The following is a 24355-nucleotide window of genomic DNA, read 5'->3' as shown; positions in this document are numbered from 1 at the left end:
GTGGAAAGACACCTTCAGTTAATGTGTAACTTGAAAACCTTATATCGACAATTTGAAACTATTTAGAATGAAAATGAAGGCACCCAAAAAAACATAATCAGATCTTTGATGGAAAGGCTTTTTTCTCAGATTTATTGTAAACAATGATAAAAACATTAACAAAAATAACTTTCTTAGTATCTTCAAAGAAGAAAAAGTAAGTAATTGATTGGTTGCAAGTGTTCAATAGATACTGCAATATTGCAAGTTCATTGAGTAGTGCCAATTACATCACTCCTTCATAATGCCTTTAAGCGCTGCTTTTCTAGAAATGGGCAGAGTAGTTAGAAGTGCAAAATCTTTCGATATACTACTTCATCTCCCATGGTGTTGTGCATGAGGAGTCAAGACAAAGCACAGTATTGAAGTGAAGTGGAGTTGGTGGGGGGGGAACAACTTGACTAGGATTCATTCTGAAGTCATATTAGACTTATATGCTGAGTATAAAAGTGAACTGCTGGAGAGGGTGTGGGTAGTCGCTATCTATGCTGTTTGCCATTCAAAGTTTGCTTTGTGTGGGCATGTCTTAAACTCCTGTGTATCTTCACCCGTAATGCCTGCTTGATGCCTTGCACCCAGTTATAAGGTATCAGCAAGTAAAAACACCCACCTGTGAGGTGAAAAGTTGAGACTGACTACTAATGTGAGTATATAGCATGTTGTGGCTGAAAAGGGGGAGGGTGTCAAATTTTATGTTGGGTATATGCTAAAACATGATTTTTGGGCCAAAAATAATGGGTTGTCCTAGATGCCAGGGCGACTTACACGCCGTGACTTATGGTAATGAAGATGTTTTCCAGAAATCTATTAAATACTACATCTTCAAACAATGGCTACCCATTTGTTATTGATGAGTAGCATATGCCACAATTTTGTTTTCAATTAGAACAAGTGTGATTATGATACATAATTACACATTTCAATTGTCAAAATATATCTTTAAAAAACTTCTATTCCATTTCACATTTTCTTTCTTTGCACTGGGACTAATATGGAATTGGCAATCACCAACTTATAACTTACTACATTACGGCACAATACAATACAGCACTAATCTACTTTGTCACAAAAAAAAAGTAATTGTAATAGTACAGAGAGTAGCTGTACATGCACGTGGCAGAACGGATAAAAGTTCAGTTTGGGAGACAGCTAAATTATTGCACTGACAGCTTATCATGTGATTAACACTCCTTAATTACGTGTTTTGATTTTTATTATTGTTCCATTAATAAACAGCATTAATCAGGGAAAGTTATCTTTCAAATTTCGTTAAATTGGTCTGTCAAATTCTTTGTTATTAAATGCATTATTTTGCTTATGTAGTACAGTTACTGCATCTTGGTAGTAATTCATTGGTTGCTACGTGCTTTAGGATGCACTTGGGACATCAAAGATCTTAAAGCAAATTCTTTTGTCTTTATTTTCAATGTAGCCACCACATGTGCATTCTGTTACACTGTAGTTTTGCTTATTAGAAACATAGAAAATAGGAGGAGTAGGTCATTCGGCCCTTTGAGCCTGCTCCGCCATTCAATATGATCATGGCTGATCCTCTATCTCAATGCCGTATTCCTGCACTCTCCCCTTGGTACATTTAAGAGTCTAGAAATCCAACTATTTCCTTCTTAAATATATTCAGTGACTTGGCCTCCACAGTCTTCTGTGGTAGAGAATTCCATATGTTCATCACCCTCTGAGTGAAGAAGTTTCTCTGCACTTCAGTCCTAAATGGTCTATCCTGTATCCTAAGATTGTGACCCTTGTTCTAGACCCCAGAGCCAGCGGAAATATCATCCCTGCATCCAGTTTGTCCATCCCTGTCAGAATTTTACACGTTTCAATGAGATCTCCTCTCATTCTTCTAAACTCCAATGAATACAGGCCTAGTCGGCCCAATCTTTCCTCATAAGACAATCCTGCTATCCCAGGAATCAGTCTGGTGAACCTTCACTGCACTCCTTCTATGGCAAGTATATCCTTTCTCAGGTAAGGACACCAAAACTACACACAATACTCCAGGTGTGGTCTCAAAGGCCAAGTACAGCTGCAGTAAGACATCCTTGTTCCTGTACTCAAGTCCTTTCGTAATGAAGGCCAACATACCATTTGCCTTCTTAACTGCTTGCTGCACCTGCATGCTTGCTTTCAGTGATTGTTGTATAAGGACACCTTTGTCCCTTTGTACATCAACACTTCCCAATATATCACCATTTAAATACTACTGTGTCATTCTGTTTTTCCTACCAAAGTGGATAACTTCACTTATCCACATTATACTGCATCTGTCATGTATTTGCCCACTTGCTCAACCTGTCTAAATCATCTTGAAGCCTCTCAACACCCTCCTCATTGCTCACATTCCGACCAAGTTCCAAGTCATCAGCAAACTTGGAAATATTGATATATATTGTGAATAGCTGGGGCACAAGCACTGATCTCTGTGATACCCCACTAGTCATCATCTGCCACTCTGAAAAAGACCCATTTATTCCTACTCTCTGATTCCTGTCTCCTAACCAATTTTCAATCCATGCCAATATATTACACCCAATCCCATGTGCTTTAATTTTGCACACTAACCTCTTATGTGGGACTTAATTAAAAGCTTTCTGAAAATCCAAATACAACACATCCACTGGATCTCCCTTATCTACTCTGCTAGTGACATCCTCAATGAACTCCATTAAAACTAAAATGCCTCTCTGCAATGCTTTTTTTTTAAGTGGTCAATTCCTGTATTCAAATCATAAGCGATTATTAAGCAAGACTACCACATAAACAGAGTAAGTAGTAGATTACAATTCTGTGGGACAGAAACCAGGCTTCTATTTGCTGACTTTTGCAAAACCTACTGCAAGTTGTTGCCATTGTTGTCTTCATCCATCACGCCTGGCACAGACTTCCCAGCAGCTCGACTAATTTCTCTGTAAACAACAATTAATTTTCCATAATCTCATTTGGAGGGGTAGCACCTTTACCAAAGCAAACTCAAGATATAATTAACATACACAAGATCAAATTCCACGTATACATTTTAGAAAACAAAACTTAGGATCCATAACCAAATCACTCTTTCCTCATTGCCATCCCACACAGTTATAACTTTTGGGATTCTGATTGCAGGATTATATAAAGTTCTGCATTAAGTGTTATAAATTTATGGCAGTAAATGGTTATAAAATCGCCAAGCAATGTTTGCAAGGGCAAGTTACTGAAAAGGCTAATCAAAATGAAACTCTTTCAATTTAAAAAAAATTAGTTTAACAAGCTTTTTCATTTGGGAGTAGGGTCATTTGTCAATCTGTGGTCCATTTTATAGGCTGCAGTAATTTTAATTTTAATATTGGGAATTCTGTTTTATCTAGTGAACAGGCAAGATGTGTGCCTTGTCAATGATGAAGCAAGCAATTTTTCAAAACACAAAAGCCATTGGAGAAGTGGCACCCTAGTTTTAATTATTAACTACTGAATTTTTACTCTTCAGCAAAGCCTAATTTTATTGCCTCCACATTTTTCTTTGTGTTACCACTTTTCTGTCTGAAAGTAAGTTAGCAAGGAAGTCCAATCATGATTTGAGAGCACTTGCCATGGCAGAAAACATGGGTTGGCCAATAAAGCGCGATCTCAACACAAGCTCAGTAGCAACCGAGATGAGGAAAATTAGTACAACTGAAAGGATTTCCTTTCTCTCTTAAAATTTAGGTACATAAATATCAAAAACTTGAATGGAAAAAAAAATGGGCAAAAGACATTCTCTGTTCTCAAAAACTGATGATTAACGGGATAAAATCAGAATGTATTTTCTGAAATCATCAACTGAATCACTGGAATATCATTTTGTTCTCCTCCTGAAAATAATTTATCAACTAAAAATGTAAAGTATCTCTAAGTACTTCACAAGTAGCATCACACAGGTAGAATAAAAATGATTAGATTAAGCTGTAGGTGAAACGTAAGGTTACCTGTTCAAAATTCCATTTGATATTAATGCTTCTTTAGGGTGGAAATATTTGTAGTACATATTTCTCACAACTGCATCTTGAGGACAAAGATATTTAAAATTATGATTTAAACCCTTATACAGAAAAATACAAATGGAAAAATAGAACTTAAAGTAAAGTTATGGTGCTCACCATTATTTACCATAATTCCGTACTCCTCTAACAAAAAGTTTATATTGGTGTCATATTTAGATTCTCCACCTTCCCCCAGCATCACAAGAATACGCCCTCCACTTTCTAGGTACTTTTTCAATATTTCAAGCTGGAAAAAAGAAAAAATACAATCATCAAATCTGAATTCAGTAAATGCAGATAATTCTTCAAAATAAAACTTTGGTCCCAATCATTGCCTGAAAAGATTCGCATTGATTATATAGTAAGTACAGTAGCACACAAATGATTAGTTTACAGTTTAAAAACTTGAAACATATTTTTGACTAGAATGTATTGTAAGTGGGACGTTAGATATAGAGAAACAGATCATTCACCAGCTTTTCATCGAAGGAAGGATTTCACTTCAGTGTTTATTAGGAGGCAATTTGTAAGAAGCCTGCAAATGTTTGATGTGTTTGTGCTAGAAAGTTTTCATTAGCCTATCACATCATTTCATACTCTCAGTCACATACCCGTTACTTAATGCACTGCATCAGTATCAATCTTACGGTCCTGGTTTACTGGTCCAGTAACGTTTTAAATAAATAGTGTAGCAGTGAAAGCTCAACTGAGGAATATGTTCTTTGAATTTGTTTGAAAGGGTCCATAAAATTAGCCTGCATTTCTTTATTTTAACTTTATGGTGGAGTGCTGAAGCACTTAGACACCAAAATTAACTACAATAATGCACAGGTTTTCTTGTACATTATCAAACACTTGTTTATTACTATCTGCAAAGCATAAATTCAGTCATTATAATTTATGCAAATATGTACCTTTCCATAGCACCACCTTAACAGAAATTACCAGGAAATGATTTGTAAGAAATGTACTAAGACAATGAAATACACATGGGCATACATATATCATTAAAGTTCATCATAGTTTCCAAGCTACTATTATATATGCAGCTGGACACATATTTTATTAACCATTGGTTCATGCAAGTGTTAATTATATTTTTAAAAAACTAAAAAAAAAACCATTGCAAACAGAAAAGGAAATAAAATATGGTCATAAAAATTGTTGAATGGTGGAATTTTCAAATCTAAGGGGGGCGGTTACAAGGACATTTGGATAAAAGTCTTCTGATGTGTTTCTCAATGATCAAGAAATTCAATTTTGCTAGATGCATCTCCAAATATATTAAAAAATATATAAACATAAATAGATTGTAGAATATGGTGGCACAATCGTAAAATTAGAGCTGGGCCCTTTAGGAGTGAAATCAAGGAGGCTTTTTCACACAAAGGATAGTGGAAATTTGGAATTTTCTTCCCAAAACTTCTGTGGATATTGGTCAATTGAAAGACTGAAAATAAAAGATTTTGTTAGGTAAGGCTTTCAAGGAATATGGAGCAAAGGTGGGTAAGTGGAGTTGAGGTACAGATCATCCATGATCTAACTGAATGTCAGAATAAGCTTGAGGGACTGAATGGCCTACTCCTGTTCCCAGGTGGTTTACTCGTTTGACTTAAAGAGAAGTTTATTATGCAAGCTATATCTATCAGGAGTTTTATCAGAAATAGCTGGTTTCCTATAAATTAAAAAAAGGAACATTTTAAAATCTAAAATAAGATATAGAATTCTGGAGCTTAAATAAACTTGTCATTTATTTTTGTGACTATTGTGACAACCTTTGAGCTGGAAGTAGTACAGTAAGGAACATTTGTAATTTCTTTAAAATGTTGGTGGAACCTGTAATTGTTTTTAAGGATATTTGAAAAGGACTTTTCAGAGTTTGTATCAATTTAAAGGAATCAATTATATCTTTCTTGGGTAATAAGAAATATTGGCCCATGTGTTCTGGCGACCCTTGACCTGGAAGCAGTACCAACAGGAAGGAAGTTAAGATAGAGATGGTGTGTGGTCAAACACAAAGGAAAGCTACAAGCAGAAGAGTTGGAGGGTGAAGCCCAGATGCAGACATAAAGAGAAAGCAGACAGAGACAGAAAGAGGAACACACTTAATTCTTGTGGGGAGAAGGAATTCACTCTCAAGAAGAGGTCAGTTTTTCCATTTGGCGGGAAAGGAGACAGCTCTAGGAGGCAATATGCAAGCTGGCTAAAGAAAAGGTCTAAAATTTAAAAAACTGTGTAAATAGCTCACAGATACTAAAGAGTTGGATACTTATCCATAAAAGTGGCCAAACGGTGAACTGGGGTGTTATTGTTTGGTCAATTGAAAAGGAACTCTGAAAAGCTACATCATCAGGACTGTCGTGACCTGATGGAGAGAATTCATAGAAGTGTGCCTTGTTGCGAATAATTATACCCATGAAACTCGGAGATGAAAGCTGTTGTTGGATAGGACTCCTGACCTATCCTGCATGAATAAAGAACAGCATATTGTGAAACTGTGTAGCTACGTAGTGTCACATCCGTGTGGGGAGTGATGCAAATGTTTATGGATGTGTAAGACGCATCTTTGTTGTATTGACTATTAAAAGTGAAATTTACCTTTTTTTTGAGGTATCATTTGCCTGTTCATTCATGTGTAATTTGCTTTGGTTCCAAGTTGCGTTAAAGTAAAAGTTGCAAAAATTGGAATCTTGTTGGTGATTTCATCATTTGGGGGTCATACAGTAAACTTGGTTGGCTTACAATTCCACCATAGCGATTAAAACACTGATCATAAACTGTCAAATACTCGCAAAATCAATTTGAATACAGTAAACTTAATTTACAGAATTAATGCTCTTTCTTACTTCAGCAGCAGTGAATTTTTCTCTGGGTCCTGCTGTGATCCACAGTTTCACACCTATCAGTTTCTCTTCTGTAATTTCATCTTTAAAACTGTCAAACACAAGAATGCATTAAGTCTGAAATTATTTTCTCAAAAACATGTCCAATGCAACCTCGTTAAAGCTTATGCACTTATTTACTTGGTGGTCTTTAGCAGTGACACTAATCTTAACCCTAGACATTGTTGCGAACATTAAGTTCATGGTTCAAGTGTTTAGTATATAATTTTTAGCTTTAAGAATTAAAGTTTAACTGTAGAATGTAGGATAAATGAAATTATGTCAAGCTTGGAGTCTATTGCACTCAAAAGTTTGATGGCTAAGTTACCTTAAGAGCTTAACAGCTAGAAAGGTAAGATCACAAAACAGCAGGTGGGCTTACTTAGCTAAAGAACTGGAGATGTGATGTCTGCAATCTTTGTAGGAATGGCAGTCCAGGGAGATGTTTTTGTTTTGGGAGTTAGAGCTAGATTAGTTTAAATTCAATAAACACCTGAAAGGTTGTAAGTACAATTTATTTCATCAGATCGAAGAAGAAGTTGTAAATGATGGATAATTAATCTAAAGATTGGTTTCAAGACAGCCCAGAGCTTGCTACATCATCATGGAGATAAGCGCAGCTTAGGAAAGTTTTCTGCTTTTAATTTACCTCGATTTTTTTGCTGAGAGTTAGTTGCAGTTTTTTTTCATTTGTTCATGGGATGTGGACGGCAGTGACTAGGCTAGCATTTATTGCCCATCCCCTAATTGCCCTTGAAAAGGTGGTGGTGAGCTGCCTTCTTGAACTGCTGCTGTCCAGGTGGCTTAGGTACAACCACAGTGTTGTTAGGGAGGGAGTTCCAGGATTTTGACCCTGCGACAGTGAAGGAACAACCTTGTATGATTTGCAGCTCACTGAGAGAAGATAGCTAAAGTACATGATAGATAGACCAGCCCTGTAAACAGAGTAAAAATACTAACTTCATCATTAGCCTTGTGGAATGCGAGTGAGACTTAATCTCAGTTTAAAGGAAGTGAGGGAACAGAAACTGGAAGATTGGCTAGTTTGAAACTAGCAAAAGAATCTACAGTGGGTCTCACATAGTCTTCTGGAAAAGAAAGCAACAAGCAGATTAGTTTGGAAGTATTGAAAAGGTAATCAGAACAAGGGACTGAGGCATCCACAGTCAAGAGATGGTAAAAGAAAGTTTTACCTCCAGAAATAGCTAGAGCCAAGGAGAATTCTCCAGAGGATTGTGGCATACTTATGGGTAGTCCCGACAGAAGTAAATAACTCAAATATACCATAAAGTATAAGAGAATTCTTGGGGAAAAGTAAGAATTAAACCCGAGTGCAAAACATATGTAATTATAAACCATATTGTCAAGTTAACAATGCTTGTTTTGTGCAAGCCTTATATATATATATATATATATATATATATATATACAATAAAGTTTGCGTTTTGTTAAAAATAAGTGAAACCTTGTGGCCAGTTCTATTGGTTAAACACATATTCAGATTTCTCTTTAAATGTAAACAGTTCCTAACTGGATCATAACAATATATATATTGTTATGATACCAGGAGAGACCAATAGTGTGTTTATTTAATTCTTTTTAGAATCCGAAAACCCAATTATTTGCTAAAAGAATGAAGCCACAAGGTTCATGATTTAAATCAAAGAATTTTGCTACACACAAAAATCAAAGCGCATGAGTGTCAGTGGCTACATTCTATCTTAAATAGTTACATTAAAGATATTCAAAGTACAATGAACACAGATGCTTATACTTTAAACCGAACTACTTAACTCAACTTTCCTTTTACACCCTTTTGACTTACACCCCTATGACTCAAGTCGGATACTCATCCAAAATTGAAAGATTAACCTCTTGGTCTGAGTACTGTTCCAAAGATTCATATAAGGACTAAGATTTCTTGGGACTTCCACTTACTTCTGCCAAGGTTGTCCTTTCAAATCTCCCCCAACTGTTCCACGAATGTAGACTCCCCATTCAACAGAGGCTTTGCTTACCTCTTAAGCGTAGCCATCTTGGGTCAGAACACTAAGATAAATGCAAAGTACTGTGGATGCTGAACATCTGAAATAAAAACAGAGAATGCTGGAAAAACTCAGCAGCTCTGACAACTCTGTTTCTCTCTCCATAGATGCTCAGACCTGCTGAGTTTTTCCAGCATTTTCTGTTTTTATTTTAGGTCAAAACTCCCCTGTTCCAAAGTTCTTCAACTAACTAACTCTCTGCTCAGCTTGGCTATCCCAGAAATCCAACTCATTGTTAGTAAAGTCCTTCCATTATCAAGGATTTTTCAAAAACCCTTTTAGCTAATGCCCAAAATTTCAACTGAATTCTGCTTGAAAGAAATGTCCTCACTGGCCAACTTGCATTAAACTAAACCCAAACTGTTTGAGCACAGAACCATATCCAGGGACCTATTCACCCCTATAATTAACTTCTGGTTGACCCATTTTGCCCTATTGTTTATCTCTTAGGCAGACTGATCACATGATCAATTACTGGCAGCCAGCTACTTTTTACAAGAAATCTTTCAGATAAACCTAGTTCCTAAAGGGACAATCATCCCAGCATTAAACATAGTTTTTTTCCCCAAAAATACATGGGCCATCACAATATATACGAATTCCAAACCAGAGAATAGTCACAGGTTGAACTATTTTCAATGTCATGATCCAATGTCTCTGAAACATCAGTGATGGACATACCAATCTTGTTTCAGATCTGAAAAAAATTCTTTGTATGTATATTTTTTTTTAGAAGTTTATAGTTTTCTAGTATTACGAGGTTAAAAGATGGAGTGATTAAATATTTAAAACTAGTTGTTTAGCTTCCCTAACTCAAATAACCTAAAATGACAATGGTTCTCTGGCACCTATAATTATATGAGAAATTGCATGTCTTTGAACTAACTATGCGAAATGAAGTTTTGTTTTCCGACTATTCACAATGCTGGAGTCATGCTATCTGTAAGACGCTGGACAACTGCATCAAGTGGCAAGCCAGCCAGCTATCTTCTGGGCTTATCTGCGTCTCTGTAACATCATTAATTGGATATGAGGTGTGTGGATCAAGTCAACCTGTTCTACATCATAGATGTCTTTGAAATCTATTTTTGACTAATAATGTCAGTATTTTTTTGCCTATCCTTTTGTATTAGCCAGACTTCAAAAAGAACCTTCAGTCTCTTCTGAATCTTCAATACTGGCAGTGCTCCGTATGTCCCTACCTGCTATTATGTACATGGAGCTAATAGAATTCTCCATTAGATATCAGTAACAGGTAAAGCAATTGTAATCAAATAAATTAGCTATTAGCTACGTGTGATGAATTTGGAATACAGATGTAGCAAATTGCATTTCCGATTAGCAAATAAAGCTTAATAATAGACACTGTTATTAGGCACATGATCTCAATGTTCTTCGCATACTTGTGTGTGTGGTTTAAACTTTTTGAGCTTGTTGGTAAAATGATAATGATAGCCAGAAACCGAATGTGCAAGTATTTTTTAATTGTTGAGTGCTTTACTTCCTTGGTTACTGAATAGCAGTAAATATTAGGTATATGAACATGTGAAGCATATTTACCTCTTATGTGAATTTATGCAAGATATTTCCTACTAAAATGATGCATGTGATGAAAACAATGTCACTGGAGGCATACCCATGGCTAATCAGCAATTCCTATGGACAACGTTGGTTTAAATATTTTTATCATGGCGCCATGCTTAAGTTACTGAAGCAAGTAGTTATATTAATAGCATTAAATGTTTTGAAGCAAAACTAACTACTGCAAACTAACTAAATCTATTACTGATTTTCTTTCTGTTTAGTAAACTTCTATTTCAGTTACAGTCACATGGTTTGTCAGTGTGGTATCTGTCATCAGTTAGTGTAATCTAGAGCCTGGTGTATTTCAAGTGTACAAATAGTATGATCTTCGGAGTTTTGTCTACAGCTTGGGAAAGTACTTAAAGCATAGGAAAAGTGCTTTGACTTAAAAACATGAATATTTAAGGCGGGTCTCAAATAAAGTAATTACAAGTTAAAAATGCAAACAAACACCTGCCTTTGTATCTTCCAGTTGGCCCGTAGTTTCTTCTGCAATGACTTGTACCCACTAGTGGCAGTAAAGAGTTCTTTCTTTGATGCATTAAAAACTATAGTATTTCGCTGATCCTTCTCCATGGTTTCCTAAAAAAAGACAACCTATCTGTAGATCACATTTTTCCACAATGCTAAAAATGTAAGCAAGAATTTGAATTCAAACATAACCACATACCTGCCACCCTCCCAAAAGTAAGGTAAAGCTAATGAACACCTGTATTTTCAGATATAAGCTACATTACATCTGTGAATTTGGCCATGGTTCAGTTTGTACAAAATTAATTCTATTTAAGATACATATCTGACAATCAAATTAACTACTGTATAGTTAATCACAGCCTACTGAATTACATGTTCTGTATTAAAGTGTTGTCTCTCTATCTCTCAGGTTTCAATGAATTTAACCAGTGAATAGCTGCACAGTACAGATTAGGAAGATCCCATGTCTATCCTGAGGTACCTTGCAATTGTAGCACTCATCTGAGAGTCACATTGGCCACAGTATTCCCGAGTTAGGGATCTGGTAAAATAAACCATGGTTGACATCCTGTTACAATACCAACTTTTTGGAACAACAAATATGTAGGATAATTGCTGAGATGCAGAAACAATAAGGCAGTTGTAGTAGAGGATATCAACTATCCTAATATTAACTGTGATAAAATCAGTGTAAAAGGTATAGGGGCGCACAGACTTCTTGAAATGCATTCAGTAGAACTTTTGTTTTAGCCAGCATGTAACAAGTCCAATAAGAGGAGAGGCAATTCTGGGCTTAGTTTTTAGGAAATGAAGCTGAGCAGAAAGAAGGGAATCAGTGGGAGAACATTTTGGTGGGAGTGATTATAATTCAGTTAGATTTACTGTATTTATAAAAAAGATCAAAGATAGACCAAGAGTAGAAGGTTTACATTGGGAAAAGGCCAATTTTTATCAAGCTGAGATGTGATTTGGCAAAAGTGGTGTGGAAGTAGCCACTTGAAGGTAAATTAGTGTCAGAGCTGCAAATTGACCTAGATTTTGGATTTTATTTTAATAGAATTTAGTGTGCTTGCTTAAACTTGAACATATTATTATAAGTATGGGCTTATTATATAATCACGTAGCCTGCAAAGAACCAACTTGATCAAGTTGTCATTTTATATTAACGTGGGCAGAAAAGGTGCCAAGTTAATACTGCTAACAATTATACCTCAGAAACTAACCTGATGTCGTATTCACCGACAAACAACAGATGATTGTATGAGAAGGAAATACCTCAATTACCCTGTAATTGAAGGATAAGTAGTTAATAATCAAATAAGTCGGATTTCTGTATTTTCCACTAACATCAGTATGAAAGAATTAGAGAGAAAGAGAAATCTTCTCCATTGGGAACACACTGACCCTGACTGCTGAGGTTCTGATGTGAATGAATTGGATGCTTGCAAAGGCACCAAGATAAGAAACATAGCCTAAAGGCACTGTCTTAAGTTTTTTTGGCTAGAACCAATGAAAATTAACCTTTACAACATTATTGACCAATTAACAACCTTCAACAACATTGGTTAAGGTGGGTTACAACACTTTCAAGGTATATATAAAAAGAGTGCAGCTACCATTTTGTGTGTAAGGGAAACCAGTTTGATCTTTGGGGACAGAAGTGAGAATCCCTGACAACATGGACATCGTGTTTGTAGAACTTTGAGGATAGTGGAGACTTTCCCTGTCTTTGAGGATTTGTGTTTGTAGTACTGGGCCTGGGCAATTGAGAGTTATCCTGTCAGCGTGGATCCCAAGGAAGGAGTAGTGCTTTTCAGAGGCAGTTGAGAGTTATGACATAAAGAGTAGAGGTTGTTGTCCACTTCTTTTGGATTTATCACCCATTTGAAAGCGTAAAGTCTGTAGAATTTTGTTGATAAGTATACTTTGCCTTCATTTTCTCTTATTAGTTAGTTGATAAGTTTTAGTTCATTGAATAAGTTGATTAATTAGTTTGCAGATGATTGATAAGTTTGAGTGATGATTGATTGTATTGTTGTTTTATTTTGCTTATAATCAATAAGCTTTGAATAACCCCCAAACCTGCAACCTCTACCACCGAGATGGACAAGGGCAGCAGATGAATCGGAACACCACGACCTGCAAGTTCCCATTGAAGCTGCACACCATCCCAACTTGGAACCATATTGCCGTTCCTTCACAGTCACTGGGTCAAAAGCCTGGAACTCCTTCCTGACAGCACTGCAGGTGTACCCACACCACATGGATTGCAGTGGCTCAAGAAGGCAGCTCACAACTATTTTCTTAAGGGAAAGTATGGATGGGCAATAAATGCTAGCCTAGCCAGTGACACCCACATTCTGTGAAAGAATATAAAAATACTTATTTGCTAATTCAGTGTCTGAGTCTTTGCCTGATGGTTATATCTCTGTAGGAGAGAATAAGTTTAAAGGAGTAATTCAGGTTCCAGTAAGTAGGCTGCATGCAACTAAATTAAATTGAGTTTAAATTCATTAAATGCCCTTTTAAAAAGTATAGAGCAGTGGGAGGCATTCAGGAGAAAATAGAGGGTTCAGAGCAAATAAGTTTCCAGAAAGGAAAAGGAGGACTCCCAAATCTAGACTCCTCTCCTACCCAGACATCAAAGACCATACAGGGTAGGATATGAGATAAATGAGGTCAGATACTGAGAGTTCAATGCTGCAGGAAGCTTAGAGTATTGAAAATGCAGGGGTGAAATAAGAAGGAAATTAGGAAAGAAAAGAGAGCGCAGGAAAAAATATTGGAAAGTAAAATCAAGAAAAAACTAAAGTTGTTTTATATATATTTAAAGAACAAGGTAATAGCTAAGAAGAGTAGAACTGATTAGAGAACAAAAAGGCAACTTGCGTGTGGAGGTGGAAGACGAGGGCATGCTTTTCAATTAATAATTTGCACATGTCTTTACAAAAGAGGGGAAGATGCTGATGTTATAGTTGAGGAGGAGTGTGAAATATTATATGGAATAAACACAGCAAGAGAGGAAATATTACAGGATTTAGCATCTTTGAAAGTAGATAAATCACAGGCTCAGATGAAACACATTCCAGGTTCTAAAGAGAAGATAGCAGAGGCTCTGACCATCATTTTCCAATCCTCCATACAAACGTGGTGCTGAAGGACTGTTACCGTTGTTTAAAAAGAGAGGAAGGTATAGGCCGAGTAACTAGGGGCCAGTCAGTCTAACCTTGTTGGTGAGAAAATTCTTGGAAAAAATTCTGAGGGACAGTATAAATCTTCATTTAAAAAGGCACACATTAATCAAGGGCAGTTAACATGGGTTTGATGAGGGAAGATTGCATCTAACTTGATTGAATTTTTTTGAAGAAGTAACAAGTGGGTTGATTAGAGTAGTGTATTTGATTTAGTCCACTGGATTTTAGGCAAGGCTTTTGATGACGTCCACATATAGACCGATCAGAAAAGTAAAAGCCCGTGGGATCCAAGAGCAAGTGGGATCCAAAACTGGTTCAGTGACTGGAAACAAAAGGTGGGTGTTTTTGTGACCAGAAGGTTGTTTCCAGTGAGGATTCCCAGGTATCAAAACTTGGTCCCTTGCTTTTCATGCTATATCAATGTTTTAAACTTAAATGCCAGGGACATGATTAAGAAGTTTGCAGATGATACCAAAAATAGACTGGGGGAAAGATAGCAATGGAATGGTCAGATGGGTAGAAAAGTGACAAATGGAATTCAATCCGGAGAAGTGTGAGGTCATGTTATTAGGTAGGCCAAACAAGACATGGGAATACAAAGCAAATTGTAAAATACTGAGAAGTGCAGAGGAATAGAGGCACCTTGCTGTGCTTGTCTACAGTCACTTAAGGTAAATAAGGTGGTTAAGAAAGCATGTGGAATACTTTCCTTTACTAGCTGAGGCATAGAATATAAGAGGAGGAAGGTTACGCTTGAACAGTATTGAACACTTGTTAGAGTACTGCATACAGCTCTGGTCACTGCATTACAGGAGGATGTCTTCACACTTGAGACGACACAGAAGAGATGTAGGAGGATGTTGCTAGGAATGGAGGATTTAGCTATAAGACAAGATTGAATGGGTTAACATGGTTTTCTTTGGAACAGAGGTGACTGAAGGAAGATTCAATTGAAGAGTACAAAATTAGGAGGGGCTGAGATGCAGTGGATAGAAAGGACCTGATTCCTTTAGTAGAGAAGTCAGCAATCGGGGGGATAGATTTAAATTAATTGGCAGATGCATGAGATTGGAGTTCAGAATTTTCTTTCACCTGAGGTTGATAGGAGTCCTGAACTCACTGTCTGAAAGAGTGAAACAGGTAGAACCCACACAACATTTAAAAAATATTTGGATACGCACAGAAACAATGGACTGAATGGCTTTCATATGTAAATCTTCTATGTTTCTAAGTGCATACATCCAACAACACATTTTGGAAGTCCAGCTGCTGACTTGAGTCTGTTGTTTCCCTGGTGCCGGGGTAAAGGACACAGGCTAAATGGCTTTCCACTGTGCTGTACCAATCAATGATTCTATTCAGATATTGGCAGACAATAGGCATCACAGACAAGCCTAATCTATGTGGTCAAATAGCCACATGTGCACACATGAATAATGGTCACTTGGTCAAGAGGTTATAGCTAGTCACTTAGAAGAACTCAAGATAATCTGGAAGGGAAATCATGTTGAACCAACTTATTGGAGTTTTTTGAAGGAGCATCATGCACCGTGGATAAAGGGGAGCCAGTAAATGTACTGCACTTGGATTTCCAGAAGGCTTTTGATAAGGTGCCACATTAAAGGCTATTGCAGAAAATAAAAGTTAATTGTGTAGGGGGTAACATATTAGCATGAATAGAAGATCGGTTGGCTGGCAGAAAACAGAGTATGCATAAATGGGTCTTTTCCTGATTGGCAGAATGTGACAAGTGGAGTCTCACAGGGGTCTGTGCTGGGGCTGCAACCTTTTACAATTTATATCAATTACTTAGATGGGGGGGGGTGTGAAGGCATGGTAGCTAAGTTTGCAGATGACAGAAAAATAGGTAGGAAGGTAAGTTGTGAAGAGGGCATAAGGAACTTGCAAATGTATAGGTAGGTTGCATGAGAGGTCAAAAATCTGACATATGGGGTATAATGTGGGAAAATGTGAAGTTGTTCATTTTGGCAAGAAGAAAAAAAAGAGTAGTACTTAAATGGGAGAATGACTGCAGAATTCCAAGGTGCAGAGGAATCTAGATGTTCCAATGTATGAGTCACAAAAAGTTAGTATACAGGTACAGCAAGTAATTAAGGCTAATAGAATACTATCCTTTATTATGAGAGAAATTAAACATAAAAGTAAGGATGTTATGTTTCAGTTATACAGGACATTGCTGAAACCACATCTCGAATACTGTGTGCAATTTTGGTCTCCTTATTTAAGGAAGGATGTAAATGAACTGGAGGCTGTTCAGAGGAGGTTTACTGGATTGATATCTGGAATGAACAGGTTGTCTTAGGAGTAAAGTTCGACAGACTGGGCTTGTTTCTATTGCAGTTTAGAAGAGTGAGGGGATCTTGAACAGTCTCAACAGGGTGGACATGGAAAGGACGTGTTTCCTTGTGAGTGAGTCCAGAACTATGGGGCACTGTTTTAAAATTAGGGGTCACCCTTATAGGACAGAGATGAGGAGAAATTCTCTGAGAGGGTTGTGCAACTTAGGAACTCTCTGTTTCAGAAGGCAGTGAAGCCCGGCTCATTGAATATTTTTAAGGTGGAGGTAGAAAGGTTCCCTAAGGAATGTGGAATTTGTAACACAAACAGATCAGCCATGATCTTACTGAATGGCACAGCAGGCTTGAAGGGCCGAATGGCCTACTTGTGCTCCTATTTCAAATGTTTGGAAGATAAACAATGGTGACCATTGCCTATGGAACTATACCCCAGCGAGGAATCAATCCTTTATGGTGGATGAAGAGGGGAGAAAATTAATCATTGAAAGAAAATTAAGTGAAACCAAAAAAATTTTTCTTCATTCTTTCTTTTGCAGGCTGCAATTGCAAGCTAGAATAGTTCTGACATTGTACAGGAAATGGAAATCACAATGTGAATATTAATAAAACAGAAAATCTTCACTTACAAAATTTAAAGTAATAAAAGTCAAAAAACTTGAGAGCAAGAGATAAGGATGAGATACTGATAAACACACTTAAAATTTAAATACCTTAAAAGGACAAAAGATTATTTTCTTAAAGATTCCTAATCTAATGCTTTTGATTGGAGTCAAGAGAAAATACTCTTTACAATGCGGCTAACACCACATGGAGCGCAGAAAGTATAGCATTGTTGGATGTACCTTCTTGCAGATGAGATTTTAAACTGAGGAGCTCTTATTTGGAACATACTAATTCCATAAAAGATTCTTTAAAAAAAAGTAATTCTTCTATATACTTGTTATGAAAACGGGTGTTTTAATAATGACACAGTACTGAATTATTGCCATTAGTTGATGGTGCTATACTGAAATGTTATACTCTAGCAGCATCCAATTCCAACATTGTATAGGGCCATGCAAGAACTACTAAAGGCACTCCCAGGCACTGGACAATTTTCACCAGCAATGTCTGCGTAGAATGCACAGAGTCAAGTGGAAAGACAGGTGAACAAACTCCAGCAACTTCACTGAAGCCAATTCCTCCAGCATCACAACCACGATCATGCAAAATCAGCTCTTCTGGTCAGACACTGCATCAAAAGGCCAAATAATCGGCTTCCGAAGCAGATCCTCTTTTCACAACTTAAGGATGGCACCCGATCTCAAGGAGGACAAAGAAAACATTTTAAGGACACTCTGAAGGTCTCACTGAAAAGGGGACAAATTGACACTGGTGCATGGGAGGAATTTGCCTCTAATGCACCACATGTATGCCTAATCCAACAAGCTGCAACACATTTGGAAAATGACCTCAAACTCTGCTGGCTCGTGCAGATATCTCTCAACTACTTAAGAATATTGTTTATCTCCTGATGCCAAAACAAGAGAGGTGGATGCCTCCCCCAGCCCAATCCACAGAACTGCAGTGATGTAGAGGGTTTTATGCCTACCTGACCCACATTCCCTTAGCCCCAGCAAGGTTTATTGGGTCAAGTTAGATATTTTCCACCCCAACTGGGAAGGCATGAAATTGACAATTGTACCATCTCAAAAACCAAAATTGCATCAAAGGACAAGGGGTTGAAGAATTGGTATGGAAATTTGGGGGAAATATTGGCAAACAGTCCCTACATTCATGAATGTACTTACATCATCCTGTTACCTTTCTTTAAGTGTCCTGCATTTGTTAAAAATGTGTGTTCTCATGGTAACATTTGACATGACATTATCTATGCAAGAAAGATTTCCAGCTACTAGAGAATAAAAATGCAAAGTCCCAAAGGTTTTCTAAAAAAAAAGGTTATATTGAATTGTCAAATGTTAACTTTTTCCACACTTGCCAGCTATGCTCACATTCTGAGAACGTATGGTGAGTGAATGATATAAATAAAAAGATTAGCTTTGAATGGCTATCCTAAACATAATGATGGCAGGTACTTCACAAGCAAAGATCATGGGAAAGCTTTGTCTCTGTGGTAGTTTGCATGATTGTTGGTGATTGAAGAGGCCAATTTTTGATGTGCAGTCTCTTGAGCAATAGGGGCACAGGAATTCTTGGTTTGGAGGGCTCAGGCATAAGCAGACTCCTTCTGTTGTCTGCATCTTTCTTCAGAAGCCTCACGTCTGTGCATTTCAAACTTGTAGGCTGCTTTCCTGGTTGTTATACGCCAGCTGTCTCTGTTCACAGCCTTCTGCTCCCATACCAGTTGATCAATGTTAGCCAGAGCGAGCTGTCTTTTCAGTTGGGTTTGAAGTGTTTGCAAGATGCACCATCGGTTTCATTTACCAGAGCATAATTCACCCTAAAAGCACTGCTTTTGCATTGTAGAATCCTCATGCATGACACATGTGCCTAGGGTAACTGACGATGTAAGAGAATTCATTCAATGCTGGGCAGATTGGTTCTGTTGAGGATTTCATTGTTTGTGATGTAGCTCTGGCATCTGAAGTGCAGGATGGATTGAAGACAATTTTGACCGAAGTGCTCCAGCAATTGCACTGGTTTCTGTACAGAACCTATGATTCCAACTCATACAAGAGGGTGGTGATGACGACAACCATTTTAGTAGAAATGTGAAGTGAATGGTTTTACCCTACATTCTTTGAGAGGTGAGCAAAGGGAAAGGTTGGCCATGGACAGTCGATTGTCTATGTCCTTGTCAACAGTGGCATCATTTGAGATAATGCTGCTTACATAGGTAAACTATCTGGACAGAATTGAGGTTGCTGTTGTCAATGCTGATCTGCAGTGGATTGCAATGTCCTCAGGGCTGTGATTGGTAAAGCACTTCTGTTTTCTTTAGATTAACAGTAAGATCAAAGCATTTGCAGCCTCAGAGAAACAGTTTACAATGAGCTGCATTGCCTGTGTGCTCACCAGAAGGGCACAATTGTCAGAAAACAGAAACTCCACAATAAGCTCTTGTGGTTTTGGTATGTGCCAGTAGTCAGTGCAGGTTAAAGAGACTGCTGTCTGTTTGGAAGCGGATGTATATGCCCTCTGTCAAGTCTGCCTTTGGCTCTTGAATCATCATACTGAAGAAAAGAGAGAAAAGGGTTGGTGCCAGACACACCCTCGCTTAACACCACTGCAGATAGAGAAACTGTTGGAGAGGGCTCCTTTCTGCTCGATCTGACCTTTCCTAGTCTTCGTGCAGTTGATGGAGAATGGGGAGGAACTTTTAAGAGGAGCCCAATCTAGATTGCATCTTCCAAAGTCTGTCCTAGCTGACTCTATCAAATACCTTGGTGAGATCCAGAAAAGTAGACCTTTACAATATGTTTTGTTCTCTATAGTTCTCCTGGATCTGTTTCTGTTTCAGCACAAAGATCATGCCTGCAGTTCCCCTACTGGATCTGAATCTGGACTGACTTTAGGGTGGCTTTCTTCAGCTATTTTTGGAACAAGTCTGTTTAGAAGCACGCTGGCCAAGCTTTTGCCTGCAATGGAGAGCAAGGTGATGCAGTCAGATTTCTTTTCCTTGTATTTGTAGAGGGAGATAATACATCTCAAAGGTCCTGAGGAATTGTCCCTTTCCGCCAGCAGGCTGTAAACAAGTATGTAAGTCCACCAAAAATCACATCACCACCTTGTTTATGGACTTAGCTGGAATCCCATCTGTTCCAGGGGGGTGTGTATGATTTTAGTTGTGCTGTAGTTGTCTTGATCTTTTTATGAACTGGTGGTTCGGCTAGCTCAGACACCACTTCCCTCTGGGAGACTATGTAATGGACATCTTCTGCACCAACCACTGATCACCAAACAGGCTCGTGAAGTGCTCTGACCATTGGTGCTAAATGCTATCTTCATTATGAGCAGGGTTTTTGTGCTGCCTGCACCTGGTAGGAAGATCCAAATAAGATCTTGCGGCTTCATAGAAAGATCTCATATCCCCCATATTCAGTGGCTCATAGAAGTCATAATACATTACATGGCAAGACAATTTTGGCAATTTTAGATAAGAAACTATGACCAGAAAGCTAGATAGATGATAGGGAAGGGGTTTATTCTTATGAACTCCAGCAGGATGAGTTCTGCTGATTTAATAGGTACTTCATATAGATTTGAAATGGCTGGCTACTTTAAAAGAATTACATAATATTGTAGCTATGAGCAACACATCTAGGATTAAACTTTCACGAACAATCAGTACTGAGTATCGTTTGTGAATTCCTTTCCCATCTGCAAAACATCACAATGCACAACTGGAAGGCAACTTATTAAATAAATTTATGCTAATATAATCCAATACAATCTACGCCATAAATTGGTGAGATTGTGTTTGACAATTCACACCTTCAATGATCACCAACTGTATCTGTATGGGCAGAAACTTCTTAAAAATGACTGATAACTTTAATTTATGCAGCGCCGTCAACGTCCCAAGACACCATTGCAAAGTGCCACTAAAATGTTTTCCCTCCAAAATCATCAACTTTAGGGAGGATTCTCAGTGTGAAGTTACTCATTCTCGTAACTAACAGCGAGTGAGTGAATTGGTGGAAGCAACGTTGGAAATGGCTCGCAAATCAGAGGATCCACCATAATCTCTATGGTTACTATTCACCAACAGATGCTTAATGTAGATAGGGGCTTCATAAGCGGATGGTCTCTCTCCGTAGCTGGAAAGGTAATAAAAATCCCAGCCCAAATAGCAAGGGGCGTCCCGCACCACCACAATTAAAAAGCCTGGACCCTAGTCCACCCGCAGTTTCCTACCTGTAAACTCGCCACCATCTTCCTCCCCTTCATTGGTGGGAGCCGCACTGCATCCTGGACCGGTAACCAAGGCGCCGCGCTGCATCTTGGGCCGGTAACCAAGGAGCCGCGCTGCATTCCGGGCCGGTAACTAGTGGCCGCTCCTCCGGTTGCTAAGAAGGTGAAGGCGCCGTTCATCGTCGGACTGGAATCGGTCGGAGCTGCGCCAAGGCAAGGAGAAAATGTGGGAATCATAAAGGGCACAAAGACGAATTGTGTGAAATAGTTTTTTTATATATATGTAACGAAAATGTATGTCAGAACTGATGAGATTGGAAACATAAGGGCTGACCTCGGACAGAACTTAAAGCAATAGATTCAACTCTATGGAAAACCAACATTCAGAGGGGAATCTAGATGAGTACATAAATGAGACAGGGATAGAAAGATATAATGATAGGATGAAATGATTGAGAATAAAGAAGCCTAACTGATCAGTACCCCACTTACCATCATCAATATTCACTGAATTCACCACCGATGCACAGTGGCAGCAGTGACAGGGGAACACCACCACCTGTAAGTTCCCCTCTGAGCCACACACCATCCTGCTGCTCCTTCATTGTCGTTGGGTCAATATCCTGGAGCTGGAACAGCACTGTGGGTGTACCTGCATCATAGCTCTACTTCAGTGGTTCAAGAAGGTGGCTCACCACCACCTTCTCAATTGAAGTGAAGGTTGGGGAATAAATTGCCAGTGATGTCCACATATGTTATGGCGCGGCAGATGATGGTTGCCAGGCAGATCAAATCCACGAGGGAAACTTGATCATGCAATCACAATAGCTTTACAATTTGTATTTATTTCGAGATGTGTGCCCTGAATTCAGTAGTAATAAGTCCACCCAGATGTCAGATTTTTTTTAGAAAACTAAATGAAACACTTATTAATAAAAGATTTTAAGCACATACATAGGTCTACAAATTATTACTATAATAATTGCTAAAACCCCTAATTAATCTGGCTTCCAGTTACACCGCATTAAGGTAACGGTAAAAAAAAATTGAAACAGATCCAGGCAAGTCACCACAATACCCTGAGTAGTAGAATTCAAAGTGGCTTTTCCCAGCTTTGGTTTCTGTAGACATGCACAAACACTGAGGCTTTTCACACTTCTGGTAAATCTTACAATGCTTTACTGACACATAGCCTCATTCTGCTTGATATATGTTTCTCCTTTTTAATGTAAATTCCATTGTTCCCATATGTCTTTGGGACTTTACCTTTCTCATAATATAAATCTTTTCATGGTGCTAATATTATCAGTAACCTGTGGGGAAAATAAACACACTGTTTAGCCTAGCTTCCCTGGCTAGGTATAACATCCTACCATTTCTTTGAAATTCAAACTAAATGCAAATTCTCTTCACCTCACTTTCTAAAACTGGGAACTAGCCTGGCTCATAGGCACAGAAGAAAAAGAAGAACAATCGCACGAAACAGGTCAGGTGATTGGAACTGGAGTGCCATTCCAGAGAAGGTGTCCAAGGGAGCAGAACATGGCGAGCGAGACAGGGAGAAGGTTCCAAACCAGGGTATGGTTCCAGAAGAATGTCCCAGGTAGGAACAAAGACAGGGATCAGAAAGAGGCCCTAGAAGAAAGTCTCAGGTAAGGGATAAGGACAGAGATCAGAAACAGGTCCTGTTAAGTAAAGTTGAGAGAAAGGAGCAGAGAAATAGACTCTGAGTTAAAGAGAGAGAGAGCAGCAGGGAGCAGACTTGAAGCAAAGTGGGCTCGAGGAAGCCTGAAGATCCGAGGGGCAGCCAAAGGTTGATGACTCCTTACCATGGGCATCTTGGAGCAGTGGTGTTTTGCTTGGCATGACCGAAGATCTGAAAGTGCACTTGGAAGCTGAAGCTTGAGTGTACTTGGAGAACCAGAGGAAAGGAGTCTCAGAAGGTGAGATTGAAACCCTGGAGGTGGATCCTTGTTGAAGCCATCCAAGTGGGAGCGGCATTTGAAGAGAATTCAAAGGTGAGTTTTGCAAATGTGGAGATTAAAAATCCCCGTAAGAAAGACAGAGTTTCAGTGAATCCAGTTGGCTCATGGTGTGATAAGCATTTGGCTGGGTTGTTGAGAAATCCATGGAATCTGCTTTGGTTGCGTCTGTCATTTATATAAGGGATAGTGAATATTTGAATTATTTTCTTAGGTTTGTATTTTTTGTCTGGTGCAATATTGTTCATTTTTCTTCTTTAATAAATGTTTTATTCTTTGTGTTAAAAGTTCACCAGCAGGCGCCTGTGAATGTGTTCAGTAACTTCCCAACACATTTTCAAAAAAGAATTAGGATATATCAAGACAGGCTCCCCTCTGGAATCCGACTTGTCCAGTAGTAACATCAGCTGGGCTTATAACAGTATGGATTATGTGTGGAGCTGAACAGGTACCAGTAGTATAAGTTGTATGCAAACAATGTAAAACTTTAAAGACCCAAAGTGTCATTGTAAGTAAGAAGTTCATAGTATTCTAAAAAGTACACAGAAGTATTGTTGATTTTTGGTGAAAGTAGTTCTTCTCTCATTAGAATCAATAGGTTTGCAATAAAATAAACTAAAATGATTCATTTTATTAGAGATTTTCAGTTACTCTACAAAAATCAGGAAAATGAGATCCTACAAAAATAGAGCAATAAAACATCCTTTGGTTAACTGAATTATCAATAACTGGAGAAACTTAATGCTTGCTGTGTTATCCTTTAATCAGACATTGAATCTGCCAGCTGAGTTCCAACCTTCCATTGACCCAGGTGTGCCAAGTTTTAGCTAACTTGACCCTAAAGAGAACTCACTTACGTTCCTCTCATCATTAAACAACTCACAAGCAACCGATGAAGTTGATACACATGATTAGACCCCATGGGATTGAGTATTGGATATTAGCATTGATTTGGATTGGCTAA

The 24355-nt window shown here is 38.2% G+C and overlaps 1 protein-coding gene across 7 annotated transcripts in view; it reads right to left on the bottom strand.

Moving 5' to 3' along the window:
* ift52 (intraflagellar transport 52 homolog (Chlamydomonas)) overlaps positions 1-21493 on the bottom strand; it is a 39329-nt gene extending 17836 nt beyond the window's left edge. Inside the window, exons 1-8 of one of the 7 annotated variants that reach the window (XM_041205337.1) lie at positions 21413-21493; positions 12264-12325; positions 11522-11581; positions 11024-11148; positions 6902-6989; positions 4173-4302; positions 4002-4077; positions 2892-2963 (exon numbers count right to left, since the gene is read on the bottom strand). In XM_041205337.1, the coding sequence (XP_041061271.1) occupies positions 2892-2963; positions 4002-4077; positions 4173-4302; positions 6902-6989; positions 11024-11142 (485 nt within the window). In that variant the 5' untranslated portion in view covers positions 11143-11148; positions 11522-11581; positions 12264-12325; positions 21413-21493. Of the gene's footprint in view, positions 1-2891; positions 2964-4001; positions 4078-4172; positions 4303-6901; positions 6990-11023; positions 11149-11521; positions 11582-12263; positions 12326-21412 lie in introns of those variants that run through there. The other 6 variants (XM_041205336.1, XM_041205338.1, XM_041205335.1 and 3 more) reach the window with 6 other exon arrangements.
* Between the last annotated feature and the right edge of the window lie 2862 nt (positions 21494-24355).

Source organism: Carcharodon carcharias, chromosome 14 (genome assembly GCF_017639515.1).
Source record: "Carcharodon carcharias isolate sCarCar2 chromosome 14, sCarCar2.pri, whole genome shotgun sequence".
Classification (NCBI taxonomy): Eukaryota; Metazoa; Chordata; class Chondrichthyes; order Lamniformes; family Lamnidae; genus Carcharodon; species Carcharodon carcharias.
Note: the sequence above shows the minus strand (reverse complement) of the source record. Positions and strands in the feature narration are given on the sequence as shown.